This window comes from Chrysemys picta, chromosome 8 (assembly GCF_011386835.1).
Source record: "Chrysemys picta bellii isolate R12L10 chromosome 8, ASM1138683v2, whole genome shotgun sequence".
NCBI lineage: Eukaryota > Metazoa > Chordata > Testudines > Emydidae > Chrysemys > Chrysemys picta.
This window is the reverse complement of record NC_088798.1, coordinates 61,366,927-61,394,677: the sequence shown is the minus strand read 5'-3', so window position 1 is coordinate 61,394,677 and position 27,751 is coordinate 61,366,927. Positions and strand designations below refer to the sequence as shown.

The 27,751-nt window shown below is 49.4% G+C and overlaps 3 protein-coding genes across 3 annotated transcripts in view; 2 read left to right on the top strand and 1 right to left on the bottom strand.

The window, feature by feature from the left end:
- LOC135973090 (adenylate cyclase type 10-like) overlaps window positions 1-1,983 on the bottom strand; it is a 63,403-nt gene extending 61,420 nt beyond the window's left edge. Inside the window, exon 1 of the mRNA XM_065554575.1 lies at window positions 1,935-1,983. The gene's annotated coding sequence lies outside the window, so the exon portion shown is untranslated. The remainder of the gene's footprint in view (window positions 1-1,934) is intronic.
- Window positions 1,984-3,270: 1,287 nt separating this feature from the next.
- On the top strand, window positions 3,271-26,330 carry MGST3 (microsomal glutathione S-transferase 3). The gene is made up of 6 exons (XM_005304260.5): window positions 3,271-3,405; window positions 18,870-18,993; window positions 21,857-21,930; window positions 22,781-22,838; window positions 24,526-24,598; window positions 26,090-26,330. The coding sequence occupies exons 2-6, from the start codon at window positions 18,877-18,879 to the stop codon at window positions 26,197-26,199; spliced, it is 432 nt and encodes a 143-aa protein (XP_005304317.1). The 5' UTR covers window positions 3,271-3,405; window positions 18,870-18,876; the 3' UTR covers window positions 26,200-26,330.
- LOC135973089 (uncharacterized) lies at window positions 4,697-9,835 on the top strand. Its single transcript, XM_065554574.1, has 2 exons — window positions 4,697-8,271; window positions 9,266-9,835. The coding sequence occupies exons 1-2, from the start codon at window positions 7,695-7,697 to the stop codon at window positions 9,739-9,741; spliced, it is 1,053 nt and encodes a 350-aa protein (XP_065410646.1). The 5' UTR covers window positions 4,697-7,694; the 3' UTR covers window positions 9,742-9,835.
- Window positions 26,331-27,751: the final 1,421 nt, after the last annotated feature.

Here is a 27,751-nt window from a genome sequence, read left to right as displayed (position 1 = left end):
CTAAAAACATTAAAATGTATTACTGGCACGCGAAACCTTAAATTAGAATGAATAAATGAAGACTCGGCACACCACTTCTGAAAGGTTGCCGACCCCTGTGCTAGACTGTGCAATACAGTCAGTTGAAGAACGTTTCATTCAGCTCAAGGAACACAGCAGTATATTTGGGAGGTTGTATGATATTCCAACACTCCTCACTATACCTGAAGAAGACCTACACCAGCAATGCAGGGCATTAGAGATAGTGTTGACACATGATGATATGCGCGATATTGCTGCGAGTGATTTAGATGATGAACTGAAAGCCCTTTCAAGATACATTTCAGCAGGATCAATTCTAAAGGTTGTTCTGGAATGTGCACAAAGAAGATGATCACCCTCCAGGGCCGGCTCCAGGCACCAGGCACCCAAGCACATGCTTGGGGCGGCACCTGGTAAGGGGCGGCGGGAGGAGCGCGGCGCAGCATTCCGCGGGGGGGGCGGGCTCCGGCGCACGGCAATCGGCGGGGGGGCGGCGCGGGCGCGGCGCTGGAGGGGGGGTTCCAGTGGCACTCGGCAGTGGGCAGGGGCAGCACGGGGCTCGCGCTGGGGGGGTTCCGGCGGCGCTCGGCACAGGGGGGCGGGCTCCGGCACGCGGCGCTCGGCGGGGGGGCGGCGCTCGGCTGGGGGGGGGTTCCGGCGGCGCTCGGCGCAGGGGGGGTGGGCTCCGGCGCATGGCGTGGCGGGGGGGGCGGCGCAGGGGGGGCAGCGCTCTGGGGGGGGGGTTCTGGCAGCGCTCTTCGGGGGGGCGGTGCGGGGCTCAGCGCTCGGCTGGGGGGGGTTCCAGCGGCGCTCGGCGCAGGGGGGGTGGGCTCCGGCGCGCGGCGCGGCGGGGGGGCAGCGCAGCGGGGACAGCGCTCTGGGGGGGGTTCCGGCAGCGCTCGGCGGGGGGGCGGCGCGGCGCTCGGCGGGACAGCAAAAAAGCAGCAAAAAAGCTAGAGCCTCTTTCCAAATGCTTTTGTTGCTCTGCGCGTACTTCTAACACTTCCTGTAACAGTTGCCAGTGGAGAATGCAGCTTCTTGAAGCTGAAGTTAATAAAAACACATCTACTCTCCACAATGACACAGGAGAGGCTGGTCGGCCTTGCAACCATCTCAATAGAGCATGAGCTGGCCCAGACTGTGGACCTTCAGGAAGCAGTTCAAATAGGGTTACCATATTCAAACATTTAAAAAAGAGGACACTCCACAGGGCCCCGGTCCCGCCCCCGGCCCTGCCCCAACTCCGCCCCTTCCCTGCCCCCGCCCCCGGCCCCGCCCCAACCCCACCCCTTCTCCGCCCCCATTCCAACCCCTTCCCCAAAGTCCCTGCCCCAACTCTGCTCCCTTCTCTGAGCACCCCGCATTCCCCCTCCTCCCTCCCGCTCTGATCTTGGTTGGGGGTTGCTAAGTGCTTCCCTGCTCCCCACTCACCCCGCAGCCCCTGCAGCCTCTATGCCCTTGCCTGCCCTGCTCCTCCTCACCCTGCAGCCTCTGCACCCCGCCGCCCCTGCAGCCTCTGTGCCCCCTGCTCCCCACTCGCCCTGCAGCCTCTGCGCCCCCTGCCTGCCCTGCCGCCTCTACACCCCCCCGCCCCTGCAGCCTCTGTGCCCCCTGCTCCCCACTCGCCCTGCAGCCTCTGCGCCCCCTGCCTGTCCTGCCCCTGCAGCCTCTACACCCCCCGCCCCTGCAGCCTCTGTGCCCCCTGCTCCCCACTCGCCCTGCAGCCTCTGCGCCCCCTGCCTGCCCTGCCGCCTCTACACCCCCCCGCCCCTGCAGCCTCTGTGCCCCCTGCCTGTCCTGCCCCTGCAGCCTCTACACCCCCCGCCCCTGCAGCCTCTGTGCCCCCTGCTCCCCACTCACCCTGCAGCCTCTACACACCCCCTCCCGCCGCCTGCCCTGCTCCCCCTGCTCACCCGGCAGAGGGAGAAATGCAGGCTCCACGTGGACTCAAACACTTCCGCGCTGCTCTGTGGGGGAGGAGGGAGCGGGGGAGGGGGAGGGACTCTGGCTGCTAGAGGCCCTAGTGGCTGCGAGCGGCTTTCAATCAGGCCAGGCGTCCAACCAGCCACGCCGCACTCCGCAGGAGGGGAAGGGGGAAATCCCGGACATTTCTACTTCATTAGAAATCCCCCCCGGACGGCCATTTAAGGCTGAAAAAGCCGGACATGTCCGGGGAAACACGGACGGATGGTAACCCTAGTTCAAATCTTTGCAACCAAGAAGGCACGGAAAGCACCATTTTGATTATTCAAACAGATAAAAATGCCAGTGTTTACTCAGTGGCGTAGCCAGGTGGAGGGAACAGGGGAAGCGGGGAAAAAAAGGCACCACCTGCTGCCGCGCTTTTACTCACTTGGCGGCGCTTTTACTGACGGGGCAGCGCTCCGGGTCTTTGGCGGCACGACCTTCACTCACTCCACAGGTCTTCAGCGGCATTTTGGTGGCGGGTCCTTCAGTGCCGCCGAAAACACCCGGAGCTAGTGAAGGGCCCGCCGCCAAAGTACCGCCAAAGACCCAGAGCGCCGCCAGGTGAGTAAAAAATTTAAAAGGTGCCACTTGTGCTCGGTGGGGGAGCGGCCGCTGCCCTGCTCCCCCCTAGCTACGGTACTGTGTTTACTATGCAGACAAGAAAAGTTACATTTGCTGTTCAGGCGTTTGAAAGTTAAGTGCTACTTAACATTTTTGAACAAGGCATTTTAAGTTGTTAGTTCTCTTTTATTGGGGTAGATAGCAGAACAGTACCATGAGAGGAGAACAGGAAGAAGGCAGAATTGAGACTTTTCAAAGTTTTGGCCCAAGCGAGGGGGCATGGGGGCATCATTTGAGCTGCCCGCCTCAGATGCCAAAATGTTGTGGGCTGGCCCCGCCTCCTGAGGTCTCTTCTAACCCTAATTTTCCATGATTCTAATGATTACATAGGGTGTTGTGTATGTGTGCTGTGGTGTCACAGTGATTATGGGGGTGCTGTGTGTTGTCCCCCCGTCAGAGAGGGTGCTGTGGGGTGTCATGGTGATTATGGGGGTGCAGTGAGTCCCCCTAGGCAGAGGGGGTGTTGTGGGTATCACAGTGATTATGGGGGCGGGGTGTGTCCCCCGGTCAGAAGGGGTGTTGTGGGATGTCACGGTGGTTATGGGGACGCTGTGAGGGTTCTGCGTAACGCGGAGTTGGGAGGCCGCAGCGCCCAGAGTCTCCCTACGGCGACGGCGGGGTGGGGCGGGCTAAGGGCCAGGGGGCGGGTGTGCGCGGCGCTGCGGGCCCGCCCTCGGGGCGGTGGCTCGGCGGAGCCCGGGGCGGGTCCAGACACGGCTCTGGCTCAGACCGTCCCTGGCCGGGCCCGGGCTGCCCCCACCTCCCGGCATCGTGTCCGCGCGACAAAGGCATCGGGTGAGTCCGGGCGACTCCTTCGCCAGCTGGGAGCCACCCTCGGGCCTGGCGCCTCGGCCTGCGGTGGGCAGCCCAGCCCATGTGCCCGCCTCTGTGACCTTGGGGGCGGGCCGGCAGGCACGGGACAGCAGCCCCCACCCGCCCCCGGGGCAGCCCCCTTTCCCCGCGCCTCTGCGCCCCCGGGCAGCCTCTCCCCCCAGCCGGCTCTGTGCCCCTAAGCAGCCCCACTCCCTCCCCCCCCAGCCCGTCTTCCCCCCCCGCTCTGTGCCCCCAAGCAGCCCCCCTTCCCCGCGGCTCTGCGCCTTCGGGCACCCCCACTTCCAGGTGGGAGGAGAGGCCATGGGGCCCTTGCCCCCAAACTCTGGGTATAGGCCGGGGGGTGCGGGGACACGGATAATCTTCCAGGCCCTAGGATCTCTAGACCTAGTAGCTGGGGTGTTGTGTAAAGTCAAAGTCATTCTCTTTTGGAGGTTAAAGTTGTCTTTGGCCCTTCAGTGTGCTGGCCCAGGGGATGTTGCCGGTCCTCTTCCTCCTGGTTTAGCTCTGTCAGTGTCCCTGTGCCCTCTGCCCCAGCTGCTGTTCCACTTAATGGCACTCCCCAAGAGGTCTGTGTGTAGGCTCATGCCCTGCACACTGCTGCTTCTTGCTGGGCTTCCCCAGGCTGGCTGTTTCCCCTGCACTTCACTAGTGTGTAGCTTCTTTCATTCCTGGTTCCCTGGTTCCCTGTGAAGCCTGTGGGCTCTTCCTGCAGGCTGTACTGGTCCCTGCCTAGCCTGCCCTCACTTCTTGGTGACTTCCCTGTCTGCTCTGGGTCCTCCTGCCACAGCTCTGCTGGGCTCACTGGCCCCTGCGGCTTCCGGCTGCCAAGGTACCTGTCTCCCTGTTGCCTCTGTAGGGCCACTTCCTCCCATTTGACCTGCAAGCCACTCCTAAGCCCAGTGCTCACACAAACCAGTGCCTGGTCAGTTTCCTGTTCCACAGCCCTAGAGCAATCTAGGGGTCACTTTTCTTTGTCATAGTGGATCACACAATACTCTACTGATTAGACTCTGGCCTGAGTTTCTGGGCCAGTCCTCTCCCATCAGATAACTGGGGGAGGACACCCAATAGGGAGCCAGAAGATGTATTTTAAAATCCCATCACTGACTGGGGTTTCCATTATATCTCCTTTCACAGTATCAATGCGGCACAGAAACAATGGAGGGGTTGCTCAAGGGTGGGGGATAGATGTCACTTTTCTGTGCAAATTGTGAATCCTGTTGTCTGTCTCCTTTTGTCCCACTTGCTGCAGACAGAACCTTTTTCATTTCAGACCTGTTTGTGCTTTAATCTGAGGCATTGGTTATTGCACAGATCTTGCAAGTGAAGGAGATGCTGTCAAAACTGATTAGCTCAAATTTGAACCTACCCTGAAATGTACACAATATAAGAAGAAAGGCCTGCAAGATTGTTAATCCCAGTATCTCTGTTGGATGACCTACTTGCAAGAAACCCCTGAGAACTGGATTTGTTGTGGGCATGGCATACACTCTGAGTTCATCTAACTTCTTGTTCCTATGAACTAGAACATTGCTCACAAGGAGTGGAGTATTCAGATATATAAGAACGTCCATCCTGAGAATCAAAACAAAGCTAACTTTTCAGGCTTCCCAGCTAGGATGGTGTCAAGTATCAGAGGGGTAGCCATGTTAGTCTGTATCCACAGAAACAACGAGAAGTCCAGTGGCACCTTAAAGGCTAACAGATTTATTTAGGCATAAGCTTTTGTGGGTAAAACACCCATTTCTTCAGATGCATGGAGTGAAAATTACAGATGCAGGCATAAATATACTGACACATGAAGAGAAGGGAGTTACCTCACAAGTGGAGAACCAGTGTTGACAGGGCCAATTCAATCAGGTTGGATGTTGTCCACTCCCAATAATTGATGAGGAGGTGTCAATACCAAGAGAGGAAAAATTGCTTTTGAGTGAGCCAGCCACTCCCAGTCCTTACTCAAGCCCAAATTAATGGTGTTAAATTTGGAAATAAATTGTAGTTCTGCAGTTTCTCTTTGAAGTCTGTTTTTGAAGTTTTTTGGTTGAAGCTTTTGGGCTTGTCTACACTGGCAATTTACAGTGCTGCAACTTTCTCTCTCAGGGGTGTGAAAAAACACCCCCCTTAGCGCAGCAAGTTTCAGCGCTGTAAAGCACCAGTGTAGACAGTGCCCCAGCGCTGGGAGCTGCGCCCCTCGTGGCGGTGGGTTTTTTTAGAGCGCTGGGAGAGCTATCTCCCCGTGCTGCGCCACGACCACACAAGTCACGTTAAAGCGCTGCAAGTGTAGACTAGCCCTAATTCCTGTATCTATCGCTAGATTTACAAGGCCATTCTGTGTCAGGATCTGCATGGTTCTGGGAATACCCTGTCTGTATTGGCTTCAATTTGAGGGTATGTCTACATAGTAAAAAACCACGGCAGCAAGTCTCAGAGCCTGAGTCAGTTGACTTGGGCTCATGCTGTGGGGCTAAAAATAACAGTGTAGACGTTCCCATTTGGAGTGAAGTCTGGAAGCCTTAACTCTGAGAGCCTCTCCTCCTCATCACCAGGTTTCAGAGGCCAGCGTTCCAGCCCAAGTGGGAACATCTACACTGCTGTTTTTAGTTCTGTAATGTGAGCCCCAGTCAGTTGACCCGGGCTCTGAAACTCGCTGCCGTGTTTGGTTTTGTGTGTTTTTTTTGTAGCATAGACATACCCTAAATGATAACCAAAACTGCATGCATTGAGCTCTCTTAAAGGTGACCTGCAATGGACATTTATTAAATTGAGCTTGTGCTCTCCCCCCCCCCCCCCCCGCTTTCTTTTTTGCTACTTATGATATATAAAGAAGGCTTGAAGAATGTGTTGGGGTTTGTTTCTAAAATGTACTGCTTGTTTTACCATAGAAATATCAGGAATGTTGAGTGTGATCTACCATGGTTTTAGAGCGTAACTCCAGGACAGTTATTGAGCCCTAACACTTTAAAAGAATCTGTAGAGGTGCTGGCTATTACAAAGCCTTCCTTTATTAAAAATGTTAGTCATTCAAGTTAAATAGGACTTAACAAAAATAAATCAACCAGTGGCTTCTGAACCATCTTGTTTTCCTATTGCAATTACTCAGCTTTCACTCTCAGCGCTTGTGATTTCACCGTTTCCTTAGTTCTCCAGGCATCAAGTCTTCCAGCCTGGACAACTGACCCTCAAGCCTCCTTCTCCAATATCTCTCAATCCAAACATTTTTAATGTGTTGTTATTACCTGGAAGGAAAATGCCTCAGTCAAATGCATGATTCCTTCCCATCTGAAATGAAGGCTGTGCATGTGAGTGTTAATCAGGTATGGTAGGTGGCCATGTGTTGGAAGCTAGAGACTGTTGTGAAGCTGACAGCCTATGAGGGTTACGTGAAGTATAGTTGGTAATACATGTGCACTGAGTTTGCTCTGGATACTTGTGGCCTTAACTAGTGATCCCCTTGGTTTGTAGTGATGGTGTTGAAAGGAAATGGTCTTGAATAATCTTATCTCCAAGCTAATGAAATGTTTAATGTGAATTCATTAATGCTTGTAAAGTGCTGTGAGATTTTTTACTGGGTTGGTCCTAGAGAGACAAAATATTTAACTGGTTGTAAAGCACCAGTAGTAGCGCACTGTGCATTTTGCTGAGAAACGTGCAGACAAACTTCAGGCTCTGTCTCAAAGAGTTTACAGTCTAGATAACTAATATGTGTTATTACTAATTACAATGTAGATTGAGTGTGTTTCTTTATTCATTACTATTAGTTGCCTGCTGAGCTGCTACAAGCTTTTGAGTCTTGGAATATGTAGTGGTCTGCATCCTCTTCAATCCTTTGAGCTCAAGTTGTCTCAAGTCTCTAAGGCCTGGTCTACACTAGGCGTTTATGTCGAAGTTAGCGCCGTTAAATCGAATTAACCCTGCACCCGTCCACACTGCGATGCTATTTAGTTCGACATAGAGGTCTCTTTAATTCGACTTCTGTACTCCTCCCCGACGAGGGGAGTAGCGCTAAATTCGACATGGCCATGTCGAATTAGGCTAGGTGTGGATGGAAATCGACGCTAATAGCTCCGGGAGCTATCCCACAGTGCACCACTCTGTTGACGCTCTGGACAGCAGTGCGAGCTCGGATGCTCTGACCAGCCACACAGGAAAAGCCCCGGGAAAATTTGAATTTGAATTCCTTTTCCTGTCTGGCCAGTTTGAATCTCATTTCCTGTCTGGACATCGTGGCGAGCACAGCAGCACTGGCAACGATGCAGAGCTCTCCAGCAGTGATGGCCGTGCAGTCTGGGAATAGAAAGAGAGCCCCAGCATGGACTGATCGTGAAGTCTTGGATCTCATCGCTGTGTGGGGCGATGAGTCCGTGCTTTCCGAGCTGCGATCCAAAAGAAGGAATGCAAAGATCTACGAGAAGATCTCTAAAGACATGGCAGAGAGAGGATACAGCCGGGATGCAACGCAGTGCCGCGTGAAAATCAAGGAGCTGAGACAAGGCTACCAGAAGACCAAAGAGGCAAACGGACGCTCCGGATCCCATCCCCAGACATCCCGTTTCTACGAGGCACTGCATTCCATCCTCGGTGCTGCCGCCACCACTACCCCACCAGTGACCGTGGACTCTGAGGATGGGATACTGTCCACGGCCGGTTCCTCAGACATGTTAGGGGACGGGGAAGATGAGGAAGGAGATGAGGAGGGCGAGGCAGTTGGCAGCTCTCACAACGCTGATTTCCCCGACAGCCAGGATCTCTTCATCACCCTTACAGAGATCCCCTACGAAGCGTCCCCAGCCATTACCCCGGACACAGAATCTGGTGAAGGATCAGCCAGTAAGTGTTGTAAACATCTAAACATTTATTTTTAACAAAACAGGAATATTAACAATTAAAAGAATGGGTTGTTCATGATTAGTGTGCCCTAGGCGCTTAACGGTTTAGTAAGGGGCAGTGCAAGTTTTGAAAAGAAATCTAGCAATGTCCGGTTTTCAGTGATTGTCCTGCACAAGCCGCTCTACTGTGTATTCCCTGCTACTGCAGCTACAGTAAAATGCGGTCTATATGTGCGGGGATAGAGCAGTAATCCTCCTGGGACATCTCGATGAAGCTCTCCTGGAGGTAACTTGAAAGCCGTTGCATGAGGTTCTTGGGGAGAGCGGCCTTATTGGGTCCTCCGAAGTACGACACGTTGCCGCGCCACGAGATTATCAGGTACTCGGGGATCATTGCTCTGCACAGCAGGGCGGCATACGGCCCTGGTCTTTGGAGGCTTTCCCGGAGCATTCTCTCTTTGTCGCTCTCGGAGATCCTCATCAGGGTGATGTCGGCCATGGTGACCTGCTTTTAATTAGGTAGGGGAATGTTAGTGTTGGGACTGCTTTCCCGTTCCTTTACAGAACTGTCACCGCTGGTTTGCAGCCACGCGGTGGAGGCGGGAGAGGGGCAGCCGAAAGGGATCATTCCCGGGGACAGCCGCGAGGGGGTGGGACAGGGGCAGAGTTCCCGCTTGCCGGATTGCTGGCAGCAGGGACTGACATTGATTTAAATGTGAAATGAGGCCAGTGGTAATATAAAAGTTTTAAACTGCCACAAGTGTACGGCTTACCATGTCTGCCTGCAACAGAAATTCCGTTGTGCTGCCTCGCTTCTCAAATGTGCTGTTCAAGACCCCAGGCACAGAATGCGAAGGCCGAGAATTCGACCTTGTGCTGAGTGCGCATGTGAAAGGTGCTGTGCATGGTCTTGTTCACAGAGAAAGACTATGTTCTTTGTTCACAACTACATTTATCTTTCAGAGGAATTCACTCCCTTTTTCCCATTTCCACAGCCCCGTCTGCGACTGTCTCACAACCTAGCCTGGAATCACACTCCCAGAGGCTAGCGCGGATTAGGCGTAGGAAGAAGAGGACACGGGAGGACATGTTCTCTGAGCTTATGGCCTCTTCCCAAGCCCAGGCAGCACAGCAGACCCAGTGGCGGGAGAACTTGACCCGAATGCACCAAGCCAACATGGATCGGGAGGAGAGGTGGCGGCAGGAAGACCAGCAGGCGACTCAAACGCTGCTTGGACTACTGAGGGAGCAAACGGACACGCTCCGGCGCCTTGTGGATGTTCTGCAGGAACGGAGGCAGGAGGACAGAGCCCCGCTGCAGTCCATCTCTAACCGCCCTCCCCCGCCACCAAGTCCCATACCCACCTCACCCAAAGTGCAAAGAAGGAGAGGCGGCAGAGTCCCTGCTAACTCTCACTCCACCCCTGCAGAGAGCTCTAGTAGCAGAAGGCTCTCATTTCCCAAAATTTGAAAAGTTCTTTCCTTCCCGCCTGACACAAGCCCACGTCCAAGTTTCACCTCCCAATGCCATGTGTAGTTGATAATAAAAAATTCGTTTCTGTTAACTACTGTTTCAATCATGTTCTTTTGGAGGAGGAGGGGAAAGGGGGTTGGAAATTGGACAGGACAGTCTCCTTTGGCAGGGTACATAGTCGGGGGCAGGCACAGCAGCAGGGCACATACACAGTGCAGTGATGCAGTGACTAGTTGCCCCGGTTAGTCTGGGAGGTTGTTTTGATGTAATGTTGGGGGGGGTGGGTTGCTCTGTGACTTTGTGGCGGGGGAGGGCAGTTACAGATCTTAAGCGCCGGTCCTTAGACAGGATCACAGAGCCACACAGCATGGGATCTGTAACCGTCCTCCCCCTGCCACAAAGTCAAATAGACCTCCCATACACACAGTCCCGATCAGGAGGGGTGACAGGCTCCGTTGAAACAAGCATCCCACCGCAGCGGAGCCTGTCAATCCTTGAGTTTAGAAGCTGCATTCGCATCACAACACTAGACCCGCCCCGCACCACAGTCTGCGTCCCAGTTTTAAAAAATTCCCGCTAAAACAGTATTAAAGAAAACGGTGTGCTTTAACAAAGTAGAACTATTTTTATTTCGACACGTGTGTTGGAGGGGGGGTGAAGGGGGTATGTAACTGGATAGGATAGTCAACATTACCTGGGTAAAGAAACGGGGGCAGGTTTAGCTTCTCAGTACACAAACTATAAAATCACAGGTTACCCTGCTCACTCAGGAACTTTGCTTTCAAAGCCTCCCGGATGCACAGCGCTTCCCGCTGGTCTCTTCTAATCGCCCGGCTGTCTGGCTGTGAGTAATCACCAGCCAGGCTATTTTCCTCAACCTCCCACCCCGCCATAAAGGTCTCCCCCTTGCTCTCACAGAGATTGTGGAGCACACAGCAAGCTGCTATAACAATGGGGATATTGGTTTCGCTGAGATCACAGCGAGTCAGTAAGCTTCTCCATCTCCCCTTGAGACGGCCAAAAGCACACTCCACCACCATTCTGCACTTGCTCAGCCGGTAGTTGAAGAGTTCTTTTTCAGTGTCCAGGGCGCCAGTATAGGGCTTCATGAGCCAGGGCATTAGCGGGTAGGCTGGGTCCCCGAGGATGACTATAGGCATCTCCACATCCCCAACAGTTATTTTGTGGTCCGGGAAGTAAATACCTTGTTGCAGCCGTCTAAACAGACCAGAGTTCCTGAAAACACGAGCGTCATGAACCTTGCCCGGCCATCCCACGTAGATGTTGGTAAAACGTCCCCTGTGGTCCACCAGTGCTTGCAGCACCATGGAAAAGTATCCCTTTCGGTTAATGTACTGGGTGGCCTGGTGGTCCGGTGCCAGGATAGGGATGTGAGTTCCATCTATGGCCCCACCGCAGTTTGGGAATCCCATCGCTGCGAAGCCATCTATGATCGCCTCCACGTTTCCCAGGGTCACTACCTTTGGCAGCAGTACATCAACGATTGCCTTCGCTACTTGCATCACAACAACCCCCACGGTAGATTTGCCCACCCCAAACTGGTTCGCGACTGACCGGTAGCTGTCTGGCGTTGCAAGCTTCCACAGGGCTATGGCCACTCGCTTCTGTACACTCAGTGCAGCTCGCAACCAGGTGTCACTGCGCTTCAGGGCAGGGGACAGCAACTCACAAAGTTCCAGGAAAGTTCCCTTCCGCATGCGAAAGTTTCGCAGCCACTGGGATTCATCCCAGACCTGCAGCACTATGCGGTCCCACCACTCAGTGCTTGTCTCCCGTGCCCAGAATCGCCGTTCCACGGCATCAACATGACCCATTGCCACTGTGATGTCCTCGGCGCTGGGTCGCCTGCTTTCTGACAGGTCTGTGCTACTCTCAGACTTCAGGACATCACCGCGGTGCCGTAGCCTCCTTGCCTGACTTTTCTGCATCTGCCTCAGGGAAACCTTTATGATAAGCTGCGAGACGTTGAGAGCGGCCACAACTGCAGCGATGGTCGCAGCGGGCTCCATGCTCGGAGTACAGTGGCGTCCGCGCTGTCAATGACTGGAAAAGCGCGCGAACTGTTTTCCCGCCGGCGCTTTCAGGGAGGGAGGGCGGGAGTGATGGACGGATGACGACAGTTTCCCAAAAGCACCCTCGACTCATTTTGTTACCCAGAAGGCATTGCCGGCTACACCCAGAATTCCAATGGGCAGAGGGGACTGCGGGAACTGTGGGATAGCTGACCACAGTGCACCGCTTCGAATGTCGACGCTATCACCGTTAGTGTGGACGCACAAAGTCGAATTACTGTCCTTAGTGTGGACACACACGTTCGACTTTGCAATATCGATTACAAAAATTCGATGCAAGTAAAATCGAACTACTCTCGTAGTGTAGACAAGGCCTAAGGTCTTATCTACTTGGGGAAATTGACTGGCCGTGGCTATTCTAGAATAATTATTCTGCTATAGCTCTTCTGGGATAACTCCTCATGCTGACTAGTCTGGAATAGTTGTTGCTTTTAAATTCACCCTTTACCTTATTCTGGAAGAACTTCTTTGTGTAGATAAGCCCTAAGTACTTGCAATTCAGGGGGAATGAATTCAGCCTCATGACCCAAGTCATTCAGTTTGTTAGCAGAGTCTGTGTGGTTGAGGTCAAAGGGTGCTGAAATACACAATGTATCTGCAAGTCATAAAAATAAGACTCAAGTTGAGTCCTGTTGAATTCCTTTGCCTGCTTTTACTGTACTTGGGTGTGACCTCCTTGTAGTCTTGTACAAGCATATGATGTTTGTTATAATATCGACTTTGATATAACTTATGATTGTGTTGGCCTTTGCTACAACTGAACATGATCATTCCAGCTAACTCAACCCCGAGTAGTTCTATGCCATGTGGTTGTAAAAGTTATCAGTTGGCTCACTGCACTGTAACTGCGATTCTATTACTGCTAAACTGATGATTGACTGTGCACAGAGGTAACCTATCAAAGTTTCCTTCAGTCCTGGCTCAGTTAGCAGAATTATTCCAGCAATGCTGAGTCAGGATGAAAAGCCAGACTTGCAACGTCTATAGCAGTGTTACAATGCCAAGGTCATTGACTCTCTTGTGACCTATGGACTTATGCCACTGTGAAGCAGAGGTAAAACTCCATGAATCAGGTGAAAGTGTCTCTATGTTGCTATCAGTATTCCCACACTTGTCTTCAGATGTTGTCTGCAGACTCTTCCTTAGAACACTTTTTTACTCCTTGCTTAGTCATTCCTTTTGACTATTTATCTGGTTAACGTGTGTTTAGTGAGCAATGCGCCTGTAACATACTCATCTGAAGAAGTGAAGTTTTTACCCATGAAAGCTTATGCCCAAATAAATCTGTTAGTCTTTAAGGTGCCACCAGACTCCTTGTTGTTTTTGTAACATACTCAGTGACATGCTTACAACTAACTTTCTCATTATTTTTTTTCTACTATCTTTGAAGTCTGGAAGCATGTTTCCATTTCCTTACTGTTTTTCATTTGATGATACTCTTAAATATGCAGTTTTTAAAGTTGGCTACCTTTGATCTCATCTTCTTCATATGTGTTTTGATTTTGTTATGAAATAAAACTGACTTCCAGTGTCTTTGATATTGCAAAATTATAGATTCACAGATCCAGGCCCAAAGGCACTACAATTATCATCTAGCCTGGCCTTCTGCATAACACAGGTCCTAGAATTTCACCTAGTCATTCCTGCAGTGTATTATTCTTTCCTACCACATAAGAGAGTGGTATTGAGATCAGTAACTTATGGATTTCTCTATATGTTCTTGGACATCTGGTCTTGACCTAAAGACTCAAAGTGATGAGCAATATACCCTTTCTTTTGGTAAATTGTTCCACTGGTTAATTACCTCATTCTGTAAAGGAATTGCTTAGTGCACAAGAAACACATTTTACTTACAGTATTTCAGGCTTGGAAAGTACTGCTATATTCAACTACATGCAAATAGGAGGGGGGCACACTAAATAGGAAGTAAGGGAGGGGTGGAGCATGGCTCCAACCCATAATATTTTGAGTAACCCAATTAATCCCTTGATGACCACTCTACTACACCCTCACTGTTTAAAATGTTGCATCTCATTTCCAATTTGAATATACATCTAACTTCAACTTCCAGTCATTGGAACTCGCTGGGCCTTTGCCTGCTAGAGTAAAGAGCTCTCTAGTATCTGATTTCATTCTGTGCAGGGGTTTACAGACCAGGATCAAGTTACTTTTTAACCTTCTCTTTGATAAGCTAAATCAATCTCTGTGTTCTCCAGAGCTAGAATAATTTTTTGTAGCTCTTCTCTGCATTGTCTCCAAGTTTCCAACATTTTTTTAAAGTGTGGACACCAGAACTGGACAAAGTATTCCAGTAATGTTCTGACCAGAGTCTTATACAGACATAATATCACCCCCCCTGCTCCTATTCAGTATATCCCCTTGTTTATACATGCAGGTATCGGTTTAGCCCTTCTTAGCCACACTATTGCTCTCAGAGCTCATATTCAGTTTGGTAACTACAATGATCCCCAGTGCTTTCTTGTAAGTGTTACCTACATTCTTTGTTTTTAAATGTCTGCCTTTGCACTTGGCTATAAAAATGCATGTTGTTTGATCGCACCCAGTTTACAGATGTTCCAGACTGCTCTATATTGGTGAACTGTTCGCATCAGTGTCTGCCTAGTAATCCTAATGTGGAGACGTTATGCCTTTATTCCTAGCAATTTCTGTGATTTTTGTTCTATGTTTCCAATCTGTGTTTGGAGATAATCAGTGCAAAATGCTGTTGTACATGTTTTTTTTAATAAAACCTGATTACCTGGACCATACCATTCTAACTTTAAAAAAATCTTTGTGCACTCCTGTTATGATTTTAAAGTATATTATTGACTTATAATGTTGTTAGCCTCTGCTCTGAATACTTGCAAGTGGGAACATACAAATGACCAACTATGGGGCCCCGACCAACTTCCACTAAAATAAATGGAAAGATTCAGAAGCATTGTTTAGGGGGAGCCTTATAAAATATATATCCTACCAGTTCAGATGAAGAGGCGATAGTGTAAACACAAGCCTCTGCAGCCAGACCCATTTTTACCCAGTCAGCAGGTTTGACAATGGTAAAAACAGTGCAGTCTTGTCTACACTAGGGCTTATGATGGTGCTTAACACCAGTTCAGCTGAACCAGTGTTGGAACAAGCAGGAATTCTTCTGTAAAATTCCCTAGCGTAGACATGGCCCCGCTGGCTTCAGTGGGAGTCGTTTGGCTTCACGAGGCCCTGTGATCTATCTAGTTAGCTATTTGGAAAGTTGAGTGGGCTTTAATCTTCCAATATAAGTTTTAAAAGTTCCTTAGTCGGGGTGCTGCATTTGATTGTTGGACTCTGAACCTTTTCTAGTGAAGGGCCCTGTATGAATGAGTCTTAGTATAGAGCTGAAATTGAGATGGTAATTTTGACTTTACAGAAACGTGAAGGGATGCTGCCCCAAGGTGGTGGGTTCGTTTCATAGAAGGGGCCATTAAATCATTTAGTCTGACCTGAATATCACAGGCCTTAAACTACATCCAAATACCCCTGTGTTAAGCACAATGACAATAGTGAAACCAAAGCACTTTAGTCCATCAGGAGACTAAACTGTTGTGTGAAACGGGCAGAGAAAAGGAGAAACTGAGGCATCGCCTGTGCCCAACACCTTTGCGATAGCAGGGAACTGATAATGTGAAAGATACCCAGATGATCCTAGCAGGTTTGAGAAGTGACTCCCCTTTAAACAGTATTCTTAACTAGTAACTTATTTGGGTGTTTCACTGAGCCAAAGCTGGTACAAAAATGGGGGCAGGGCTCCTCCAACACAGCCAATAAAGCACCCCTCAATTAACACAAGTGAAACCTCTGGAATCTCTTCTAAGGGCTTGTCTACACTACGCACCAGATCAGCAGGCAGCGATTGATCCAGTGGGGGTTGATTATCACATCTAGTGTAGCCCCGATAAATTGACAGCTGAGTGCGCTCCTGTCGACTCCAGTACTCCACCAGAACGAGGAGCGCAAGCGGAGTTGATGGGAGAGCGTCAGCTGTCGACTTACCAAAGTGAGGACACCAGGGTAAGTAGATCTAAGTACCAGAGGGGTAGCCGTGTTAGTCTGAATCTGTAAAAAGCAACAAAGGGTCCTGTGGCACCTTTAAGACTAACAGAAGTATTGGGAGCATAAGCTTTCGTGGGTAAGAACCTCACTTCTTCAGATGCAAGTAATGGAAATCTCCAGAGGCAGGTATAAATCAGTATGGAGATAACGAGGTTAGTTCAATCAGGGAGGGTGAGGTGCTCATCTCGATGCAACAAACCTCGATGCCAACTTACAGCAAAAAAAACTTCAGGACCAGACTCCAAAGAGAAACTGCTGAGCTCCAGTTCATTTGCAAATTTGACACCATCAGATCAGGATTAAACAAAGACTGTGAATGGCTATCCAACTACAGAAGCAGTTTCTCCTCCCTTGGTGTTCACACCTCAACTGCTAGCAGAGCACCTCACCCTCCCTGATTGAACTAACCTCGTTATCTCCATACTGATTTATACCTGCCCCTGGAGATTTCCATTACTTGCATCTGAAGAAGTGAGGTTCTTACCCACGAAAGCTTATGCTCCCAATACTTCTGTTAGTCTTAAAGGTGCCACAGGACCCTCTGTAGATCTAAGTACGTCGACTTCAGCTACGCTATTCACGTAGCTGAAGTTGCGTATCTTAGATCGACCCCGCGTGGTAGTGTAGACAAACCCTAAGAGTGCTACATGCAGTATGGCCCTGGTGCCTGTGGAAGGAGAGGGCATTTCAGAAGTGCTCTGCCTATACTCCACAGCTCCAGCCTCTGGGACAGGTAGTCATTAAGACAGGCTGGTCTTATGCAGTGCAAGTCTTTTCAATACTAATCATAAGGCCTCAAATCTCACTTGTGGGCTAACCAGCCTCGGTGGAGCATGGGTGTCTGCTTCCGTGGGTGAAAGCCTTTGTGTAATGGCGCTGTCGTGTTCTGTAGTAGTAGCGGCCTGTGAGACGTTCTCAGGGTAGCCCCAAATAAAGTCCCTGCCAGTGACCCAGGTGACAGGCAGAGATGAAGTCTGTGGGTGGAGGGTAGTATCCCTCCTGAGTATCTGAGCAGAAAAATGCTGCTCCTGATCACCACTGGTAGTTGGTGTTCTGCATTCAGCTTATAATAAAAATTGACCCTCAGTTTTCTGACCTGTTGTGTTTGTGAAATGCTGATCATTTACGATAGTCTAAATGAAGTGTAGTAACTGTTAATAACAAGGGGTACTGCTCGTGCTCACAGCCTTAAATCTGCTTTAATTTTCAATGTTCTCATGAATGCTTAAAATAACTACCTGCAAGATTTCATGTGCAAAGTCTAAGCCATTGTCCTTGATAACCTCATTCGTTTCCATGCTGTTTATAATTATCCTTGTAAGTGTGAAACTAAACCTGCTCCCTTATGAATTTCAGTTTCATTGCTCAGGAGTGCTGGCAGCGTAGCCATGGTAGGCTGCAGGTGCCAGTTCCCTAAGGTAACATGTTCTTTCAGGACTGCTCTGGTTCTGTGGCAGTGAAGGATAGGAGGCCTCACTGCACAGTGGAGTCACCAGATGGAAAGGATCAGTTAGGTTGGACTTGACCCTGTAAATGGAGAGAACCTTGTCCCAGTGGTGGAGAGAGGCAACTGAACTGAGAGAGCTCATTTTCAGGGCTAGGGGTTGGGTATGAGGAGACATGGTTTGTGTATAACCGCTCTGCAAGGTCTTCTCCTGTTAGCCAGTGGCGTTGCATGTGCAAGTATTGGTAAATACCAGAGACTAGATGCTTCTGGAGCCCTGCTGTGTGCTTGTGAATCTGAGCCCGCTCCCTCGCACTGTTCTCTAGCTGCTGGGAGGAAGAACATTACTCAGCTTGCCAATGGCTAGCTGGGCTGAAGTATGGTTTCCCCTTTTCACTCACATGGGTACATTTGTCAACTTTGCTCTGCCTCCCACTAGCCCCCACGCTGTGTACAGTGTCAGTGACCATTCGGCCACAGCTAGCGTTGGGATGAAAGGGCTTCCGGAAGGCCGTCTGCAGTGCTTTATGTCTAGGGTTAAACCTCCTGTAACATCTCCCCACTCAGGTCACCAGTATCTGTTGTCTTCTGGTGTGACACCATCCCATTTAAGTCAGTAATCGTCCTGACATTGACGTCAGTGGGAGGAGGACAAGGGCCCTAATCTAGAATTTGGGACAGTTGCAACAGTAGAATTTAAAAATTTGCTATTAAGACTTATTCTAAACGATTAAGTGAATTTAGTGCTATTGAAAATGTGTCAGCTAGACTCCTCAAGAGAGAGCTGTCCCATCACAGGTCTTGTCTACTCTAAAAGTTGTACTGCTCTAATTATACCAGTACACTTAAAGCAGAACAACGACCCTTCATGTGGATGCCGTTATAGCAGTATAGCTATTCCTGTATGGGACGGGAGGTGACGATACCAATATGTCACCTTTATACCAGTATAACTGAATCCACACTAGGGCTTTTACTAGTATAACTTTTTCAGTGAAAAGGTTCTGCTGATATAACTGAAGCATATACCAGACCACAGTCACAGACCAGGCACAGGGGCAAGCTTCAACCCATTGTCTCATTGCATGCACCACCCACTTGATCACCACTTGCACCACTCTTGATCTAAAGAACCACTTACGGGGCACTCTGACCCCAGGGCCCCATCCATCTAAGGCCCCTCAACTGAAAGTGTCAGTGAGGAGACCCAGTTATGATGGTGAAGGTTACGCTGTACATACTTGCCTAATATGAACTGGACATAGAGACCCTGACTCATTTCACATAGTGCTTAACAACTTGGGCTGGATTTCAGCAAGCAGTCTAGAGTTGAAAGCTCCATGACTTGTCACTTTCCTCAGGCAGCCAGGTCCCCATGCTGGAAGGACGTTGGTCCTTGTTCAGTAAATCCGGACTTTTCATACCAATAGGGGTTAATAGTCTCTTGTGGATTCTCAGTCCTGTCCTGAGATTGTAATCAAACGCTCCCCTCTCAACAGTGTCAAGATGGTGGTTCTCTCCAAGGAATACGGCTATGTGGTCCTGACTGGTGTTGCTGGCTTTATCATGATAACGCATCTTGCTGTGAATGTGGCGAAGGCACGCAAGAAGTACAAGGTGGAGGTGAGTTTGTAGTGTGGGTGGTACTGCCCTTGAGGCACCAAGAATGCCTCCACTAGCTATCTTGAAGGAAAGAGGCCCAGGCATCTCATGAGCTGGCTTAGTATGGCAGAAGCACTGGCAATTAGGGACTAGTGGACTAGTCCCCATTCTGTGTGAGTAATTTGGTGAACGGGAATCTGGTCTTGTCTAGATCCTAGTACATAAGGAACATCGCAGTAGGGGATATCATGAGAATACTGCACTTCTCCAGTATTTGGCTCTTAGCCTTATGCCTCACCATGTCCTAGGAGCTCTCTGCAGAGGAGCATATCCAAGGTGGTGGTCCACTCAGCAAACATTGTTGTAACCCACTAGTCACTGTATGTGTATTACATATACATCCCTGTCTGATGGGTCTGTTACAGTTCTTAGTTGGAGAGCTTGGTTCTTCATCTTAAGCTGTAGAGTCTCATGCTTATAGCTGTGGAGTCCCTGATTCAGTCTTCGGTATGTTGGCCAAGATAGCAGCAGTCACATCATCACTGACTCTTTGGGTTGTCTACACTTGAAACTCTATAGCAGTGCAGCTGCAGCGCTTCAGTGTAGACACTAGTTATGCCAATGAGAGGAGTTCTCCCATCAGCATAGGTAATCCTCCTCCCCGAGAGGTGGCAGCTAGGTCAACAGAAGAATTCTTCCATTGACCTAGCACTGTCTACACAGGGGCATAGGTCATCTTAACTACATTGCTCAGGGGTGTGGATTTTTCAAACACTTGAGTAATGTAGTTGGGTCAATATAATTTTCTAGTGTAGGCCAGTCCTAAATGGGAGAAAATAGTGAGGTGAAGTAGTTCAGAACTGTGCAGTGATTCCCCATTATTGCCTGGGCCAGAGTCCTAGCTAGCTTGCCCCCACAGTGCTAGCTATTCTCTTATCCTTTGTATGATCCTCCTAGAGGGGTGCTGCAATAACCCTCACAGTGGGTATTCTTACCCTTAAGATTTGAAATCAGTGGAAGAGAGCTGTTGACTCAGCCCCAGTCTCCCAGTTGCAGCAGTCTCCTTCCAGTACCCACATAGATGCATTTGAAGGCTTTCCCCCTCTTGGTCACTGTGCCAGGTCTCCTGCTGCTAGGCACCCTTGTTTCTTTCCCCAGGAGAGGCGAGGTGTAGGACCTGGCAGCAACGGGCTGAGAGTTCAGGCTGGGGGAGACAGGATGGGACTAGCTCTGCTGATGTGTTCTAACCTGTCCTTAGGCACAGGCTACCACCTCCCTGCTACAGCACCTTCTAGCTCTATTCACCCTCACCCCGCAACCTAGGCACCCGCAAAACCCAAGACTTTCCGGTACTCTAAAACTTAGAACATTGCACATAAACACAGGTTTTCCCCACCCCTTTGGCCTGGCAATATGTCTCTGTGAGTATGTGTGGGTGGGGAGCTGGTATTTCTGTGCTCTGATCTCCAAAGCTAGATCTGTGGAGCTAGCGATGTGGCAGATCGGTTGCTTGGGACTGAGTCGGGGGCTGTTGAAGGGTGTCTGAAACAGAGAAACTTAAGAGACCTGCGACAAGCAAATAACCATATAGTCCCTGCCCTATTTACGTATGCTTTTCCCTGCTACTAGGTGGGTAAATCTTGCTTTTGGGAAAACCCCAGTTTGGATTTGGAGCAGGAGAAAGTGAGATTATTTTAGAGGAGCATTTAAAAATAAAGGTGAGGAGGGCTTATAAAATTCAAGGGAGACATTTAAGAGGAACAATAGCAAAGAGGACCTTTTGCAAACTAAACTTCATCTTGGAATCCACTATTAACAGCTGCCGCTGTGAGTCAGGACGTTGGCATGTGGAGCCTACTGTGCTTGGAAGCAGCTTTGGCACTTTGGGAACTTCCTCCAGGGTGTGATTCTAGAAACTTGAGAAGGGGTGGAGGAGCTGTTTAGTATAGCCCTTAAACATCCCCAAGAGAGGGCAAGTCAGTGGATGTGTAAGAGGCTGCAGCAGCATCTGGCTGCTGGGTTTTATGTGCACCACTGCTGCTCTTTCCCCACACATGAGTGCATAGAACAGGGTGTTCAGGGGGATTTGGATCAGAACATAAAAGGCCGGCGGTGATGTGTTGTGTATGGGGAGCCCATCGTTCAGTGTGTTACACGCCTCTCCGGAGGCGGGTCCCCAGAGGAAGAGTTCAGTGCAGTTCCCAGCTAGTGGAATTACCCCTCTTGTTCAAATGGGAACGGCTCAACACTGCAGATTCTGGGTTCCACCCCTGCCGACAGTGCATGATGGCTGTTCCTTCACACAACTTGAGAGGCTCTGTTTAAGGTTATGGGCTAGCTTTGCGATGTGGCGTGACCATCCTCAGGGCTTCATGTGAGCACGGTATAGGCAAGGGAATCTCCATTCATGCCCATTTGTTGTAGACTGAGTAGAAGCAATGGGCAATGAATTCAGTGCTGGGAGATGGCAAGAGAGAGCTTCGCAGGATTAGAACCAATGAAGACACTCCTGGATGAAAGTCCCAAAGGATAGTCTTAAAGTAGCAGCTGGGGGGGACAGATCCTCCATTTTGTGTCACATCTAGTAGTGTTTGCAAGATCACTGAGGCATGAGGCCAGGGTTTACTTCATGCCACTATTCAGCCAATGTGCCCATGAGTTTGAAGTGCAGCCTACAGCTCATTCTTGAAGGAGGGCAACATGACACAACTTGGACTCCAAACCCCGCAAGGCAGTCAGGTGGTCTTGCCAAACAAGCAGAGATTCAGCTTGCTCTGGGTGAATGCTCTGGGAAATAACAGCCCCTGCAGGAAGTGGCGAGTGATGTTGTTGTTAGAGGCCGCAGAGCTCCATGTGTTTGCTAACACTATGTTGTCTTTAACAGTATCCAACCATGTATAGCACGGACCCTGAACATGGGCATCTCTTCAACTGCATCCAGCGTGCACATCAGAACACGTGAGTATCGTGGACGGTCCGGAGTGCTGGCTTGAAGATTTAAGTTATTAAGTACTCGATGCCTGGAGTGTAGCATTTACTGCTGCTAAACACTTTATCTATATCTGTCTGGATCGGGCTCTGAGAAAATGTAAGGCTCTGCTGCAGCGTATGCTTAGTAGGTGAGACAGGCCCTCATCCAGGGGTTCGTTTCCAGTCACGGTCTGGCCCCACCTGGGTGGGGACTACCGTGTTATATCACAGCCCTGGCAGTTTGCCCATGTGGACAGATCCTAAGCTCTGTGTTTCTAGTGGGGTATGTCGTGCCTTGCCTTTTGATGGCCTCATTTGTTCAACTGCCTGACTCTCCCAGAGAATGATTGGCCTGTTGGTCACCATCCCAGAGAGACCTGGCTCTCAAACCAAGCATGGCTGGTGTGTTCGCATTCCCCCACTAGTAAACAGTGGCTTAGCATTTGGCAATGACTTTAAAAGGGAACTTCAGGCCTTGTAAACAAATGTGTTGCTGATCCTGGGCAGTGGCTCTGGGATCTTCAGGATTCCCAAGGGTTTGTGCACCCATTTCTGCACACAATGTGTGTTGACACCACTGTGGTTGTCACAGCATTCTTGCAGAGGCAGCTAAAAGCTGGGCTTGGAGGCCTCTTCTGAGTAGTCCAGTCCCTTTCTCTAGGTCTCTATACAGGCTGACGGTGTTCCCTAAAATATGTTGCCCAATTCTAAGAAGTGTGGGGGAAGGTGGACAGGGATTGATAGTCTAGATTTCCACAAAGATCTTTTTAAAAACAACTGAAACAAAAAACTTCTTAGAGTTTAGTCATAAATGCTAATCTTGGTCTTCTATTTTCAGATTGGAAGTTTATCCCTCCTTCCTGTTCTTTCTAGCCATGGGCGGAGTCTACCACCCGGTGAGTCATGTCCCTGGCCAGGTTTGAAATGATTGGATTAGAGATTGTTCCTGCTCTCCCCTTCCTTCATGTTGGGCGCAGGAGAATGCGCTAAGATCTCCTGAGGAGGCAAAGTCTGCCTGATCAATCTTCAGCACGCTCCACTCTAGCCCCATTGTGCAGGGGGGGGGAGAGATAGCTCAGTGGTTTGAGCATTGGCCTGCTAAGAATGTTTTGGGGATTGGTCCTGCTTTGAGCAGGGGGTTGGACTAGATGACCTCCTGAGGTCCCTTCCAACCCTGATATTCTATGATCTATGATTGTACTTGCTCAGAAGGTACTGGTGGGAGCCATCAATCACCTTGCACAGCTGAAACACACTGTTCTGTAAGACAGGTTCCTGATCTGTGTAGCGCGTCATACATTAGGCTGCTGCCTCCCACCTTGAACCATGTACCTGTGCTGGGCCAACTGGAGCTGCTGCTGCCTCCAGCTCGCCTGGGTGCATTGTAACCCCTAGTGAGCCTCAGGCCCCTCCAGTCTTCATGGTGGGCTGCTGCATGCACAGGATCACTGGTCAAAACTGTTCTGTCAAAAAAATTATTTTTTAAATCATTTATTGAAATGAAAATCTCCATAGAAAAATTTCCATTGAGAAACCAAAAATTTTTTTTTTTCTAACTGCTGCTAGCAAAAAGGGCTGGGGACAAGGAATGAAGAATATTCAGGTTTGGGTTTTTCTTCCAAAATCCAGATGACTTTCATGAAAAACTTGCCAAGATTTGAAACTGTTTGCAAAAATCAATTGCCATCCTTTGCCAAGCACTGGTGCAGAGGGACTGGAGGCAGCAGCACTGGCAGGTTCAACTGAGGTCCTGGTCTGGCAAACTGGAACCACAGCCTGAGAAGCAGGAACTAGGCTGTTAGGTAGAAATTTGCAGTGTCTGCAAATGGGGAAATGCCACTCTTGTGTGTTTGTATTTGCTGAGATTACTTGCAATATACGAGCGAGGGATAATTCTACTGGGTTCCTATCTCTGGTCCACCTCAGAAGCTTACGAAAAGTGGTTGGTTTTGTTCAACATACCTGGTGGCTCAAGCCTGGAGCAGAGAACAACTTGTGGCTGTAGGGACTAGCCATTTCTAATTACCATAGTCCCTTTAATGCTGTCAAGTCTGCACCAGGTAGTGCTCTCTCCACTGTGCTTAGGACACTGAATGAGGGGAAAGATCTGGAGCACAGTGAAGAAAAGAGTTCCACCATCTGGTAAATTAGGGTTACACTATACGAGGGGCCATGGGCCTGGCTGGTCACTGGGGATGTTGGGAGGGGGACAAGAAGGAGGGAACATGCCACAGACCGATGACACCAGGATCAATTTTATGACATGTGACATGTGTATCTCCCTGGGGGAGGGACGGGGGTTGGGGGGTGTTAACGTGTCACTGATACACACCACATACTATATTTCATGGCATTGCCACTCTGTGCCCCTCTGGGAGGCTGATTTCTGGTGCTGTTGACTGGGTGAGGACTCCACAGCTTAACGAGAGGGAATTATTAGAGACGCAGATTCCTTCTCTACGCTGACTCCTTACCATGTTGATAGCCACTGTTTATAAAGCACAGTACCCGTTTCTGTGGCCAAAGGAGCATAGTAAGTTTTTCTCAGCTCCAAAATCCTTAACCTTTCCTGCTTTTCTCTAGCGCGTTGCTGTTGGGCTTGGCATCACCTGGATCATTGGGAGAGTCCTCTATGCCTATGGCTATTACACAGGAGGTGAGTCTTTAGACTGAAAGGATGAGCCCCAGTTGAGACATGGGGTCTCCAGTGCTGACCACCTAGCCTCTTCAGTGGAAGGTTGCCTTGTGAGTCAGTGGGGGAGAGGGGGGGTGTGAATAAGGCTTCCTGTACCACTGAAGGGAGGCTGGTGGCTTTGCCCCACATGTTGGGGTGACTGCAAAGACTTGGCATTGTAGAGTCTGCATACACTTGTCCTTCTGTATAAAGGAGCTCTATTCTGGGGATAGGATGAGCTAAATATGGCTACACCCAGTGCCATGGTATCTCTTGCTCCGCCCTGAGACTGAACTCTAGTTCCTGGTCCCTTGTTCACTTCTCTAAGTTTGCAAAGGCAGGTTAGTCTCAAAGATACAGTATCCTAATTAGAACTACAGCACAAGTCCCCCCCCCCCCCTTCCTAAGAAAAGAAACTCTGTCCACAGTGGGAAAAGACAGATTGATTTGTGTGTGTTGTTACCTTCTCCCACCACACACAAGTGGCATCCTTTGACTTAAAGAGCAAGTCCTTTAAGTCCTGACCAACTATCTCTTCTTCCCTCAATCCATGATAGGCATGCTCTTCTGGACCAAATCTGTACTATTTAATTGTGTCTACAGCACCTACCTAATATGGTGCTGGTGCGTCTATAAGTACTTGGATGATAATGGGGAAAACAGATGATTATTCCCCAAAAAGCAGTGCAAATACTGAACAGTAGAAGGACAACAGTCCTTTAAACCTCCATCTGTAGGACACCATTCAGTAAGCAGAAGAGCTAAAATTCCCTGTCGCTCATTTGCTGCTCACTTTCTCCGAAGTATAGTTATTCAGGTGTGCAGCCCACAGACAGTCTCCTCACTGTGGGGTATTCTGGGTGGAGTGCTACAGCCTGGCAATCTAGCCCTGGAACCCCATTGGTCTTTGGGCAACTGGCTTGAGTGGCACGTCATGAAATGATAGGGTTAAAGAAACAAAGCATTTGTGTAAAATGAAATACAAAAAATCACAAGCCTCCAAAGCAGTGACAGACTGCAAACTCAGATGGGAAATACAGCCTGACCCTGTATGTGAAAGTCATTCCCTCATCAAATTCTGTTCCCCCTATGTGTAACTGATGATGCAGCTCTGTGGGGTGTCAGTTACACCAACTGGAGCAGGGGAAGCTTGGAATCCTGAATTCAGGATTTAGACCTTAAGAGATCTGTAGGGCTGAGCATGGAGGTTTCAGCCTGCAACAGTCTTATCCACTTGCTTTTAAATGGCCACGTTCCATAAAAGCTTTTGGACTTGCCTTTCAAAAATGAACCAACTAGGCAGCTGAGAACAAAGTTTCTCTGGAGCAAGCTGGGCCCTGACCTGCACCCCCACGCCCCATAGTGCTACCTTGTTAAACATGTATTAAACCTCCTTGTATCATGGGATAGTGCTGAGCAACGTGGCGCTGCTGAGCTAGCTCAGTCTTTGTGCTCTCTCATCCCTTTCTACAGACCCTGGAAAGCGAAACAGAGGGGCCATTGGTTCGGCTGCACTCATCGGATTGGTGGGGAACACTTTGTACTCAGCTGTCCAGCACCTCGAGTGGGTCTCCACTGAGTAGCCAGTTTCCATCCCCCTTCACAGCTTTCTGGAGAATCCAAGGTGTAGCGTGTTGGGGTTTTTTGGGGGAGAAGGTGATTTTGGATAATAAACTTAACTAGTTTTTTCCTAATTAAAATTCCAAGGAATTAATTGTTTTCATCTTGAAATCTTGGGTAAAAGTGCTTTTTATAGTAATCCTGGGCAATAATACAGAGGGGGGATTGGGAAAAAAGCCTGTACTCTACATACTGGGATATACAGAAGTCCAGTAAACTGACCTGACACATAAGAGGTCAAACTGGGCCTCCTACTCCATCTCCATCCATGTGCTAGGACGGTACAGACAGAATGCTCACTCAGAGCATCTGATCTCCAACAGCAAGTGACTCCTCTGGGCAGGTGAGTAGAAAAGGTTGAGTTGTGTCCAGGTCCCAGTCAGGAAGATGTTTCTTCCTTTCCCTATAGGGAGCTGCAGGCACAAGGATCATCACTTGGTGCCCACAGTGGTGTTGGCCTAGAATCCTGTGATCCCTTTTCTCAGAGAAGCAGCTGTCCCTTGGTACCACTGCTGCAGTCTTTGCAAGTGAGGCCTTGTCAGTGTTGTTTTACCCTGCAGTCTGTATTTCAGGCAGATATGAGTAACTTCTAAATTACATCTTTTGAATAAGTATGCAGATGGTGAGGGCCAAGGCAGCTGTGCCCTGGGGAAGAGCACTAGCGCCATCCTTGCATCTAGGCTTCTCCTGTCAGTACAATATTAACCTTCAGATGCTCCTTGGAGTTTCTCTGCTGGAAAGACCCTCTGTGCTTTGATTTCAGAGATGGAGGATGTATTGGATTATCTAAGGCAGGTACTGCTGGGTGTTTCCCTCTACTGTTTTAAGCAGGAGGTGGAAACTGCCACAATTCAGTATTGTGCACTTAACTTTTCAACAACAGGCAAAACTTCAGTTATCCTTAATGTCACCCTTTTGTTCCTTATGCTCAATACCTCCTTGGTGGTATTAATCCCTTTACCTACTCTTGTTTAGCTAAAATAGTCATACACGTCACAGCTTTTTAATTCTTCCTCAGTCAGTCCCTCTGAATTGCTGCCAGTGCAGCACTAGCTTGCTGGTGTCCTAGAACTGAACACTGTGCTAAGAGTATTCGGCCTTGCCACCTTTCTGGAGTAGCAGCAGAAACCCATCTTTTGAAAGAGCCACAGGAGGCAGTTTTGCACTTGGCAGTGCCTTTCTGTACCTATCATCAGTTCCACTTCTGAGCCTTTCCCTTTGATACTACACTTTATTTAAAAAAAATCTTGTTACCCTTTAAGTCCTTTATGCAGTGAGTGATCTAGGCAGTAGCTCTGCTGTAGGTGGGACTCTTATAAGTTAACTTTGCTAAACTCCAAGCTGGATGGCTTGAGCCTGCTAGATGCTTGTTCCCGCTCTCACACTAGTCCTCTACCCTGCATTCCAGAGTTGCAGCTCCTCTCAAACAGCTTGCAGGATTTCTTTAACTGCATTGTAAGTGAACCTTGTATCAACTGCTACAATACTAATGGTCTTCTCCTACTGGAAGGCAGC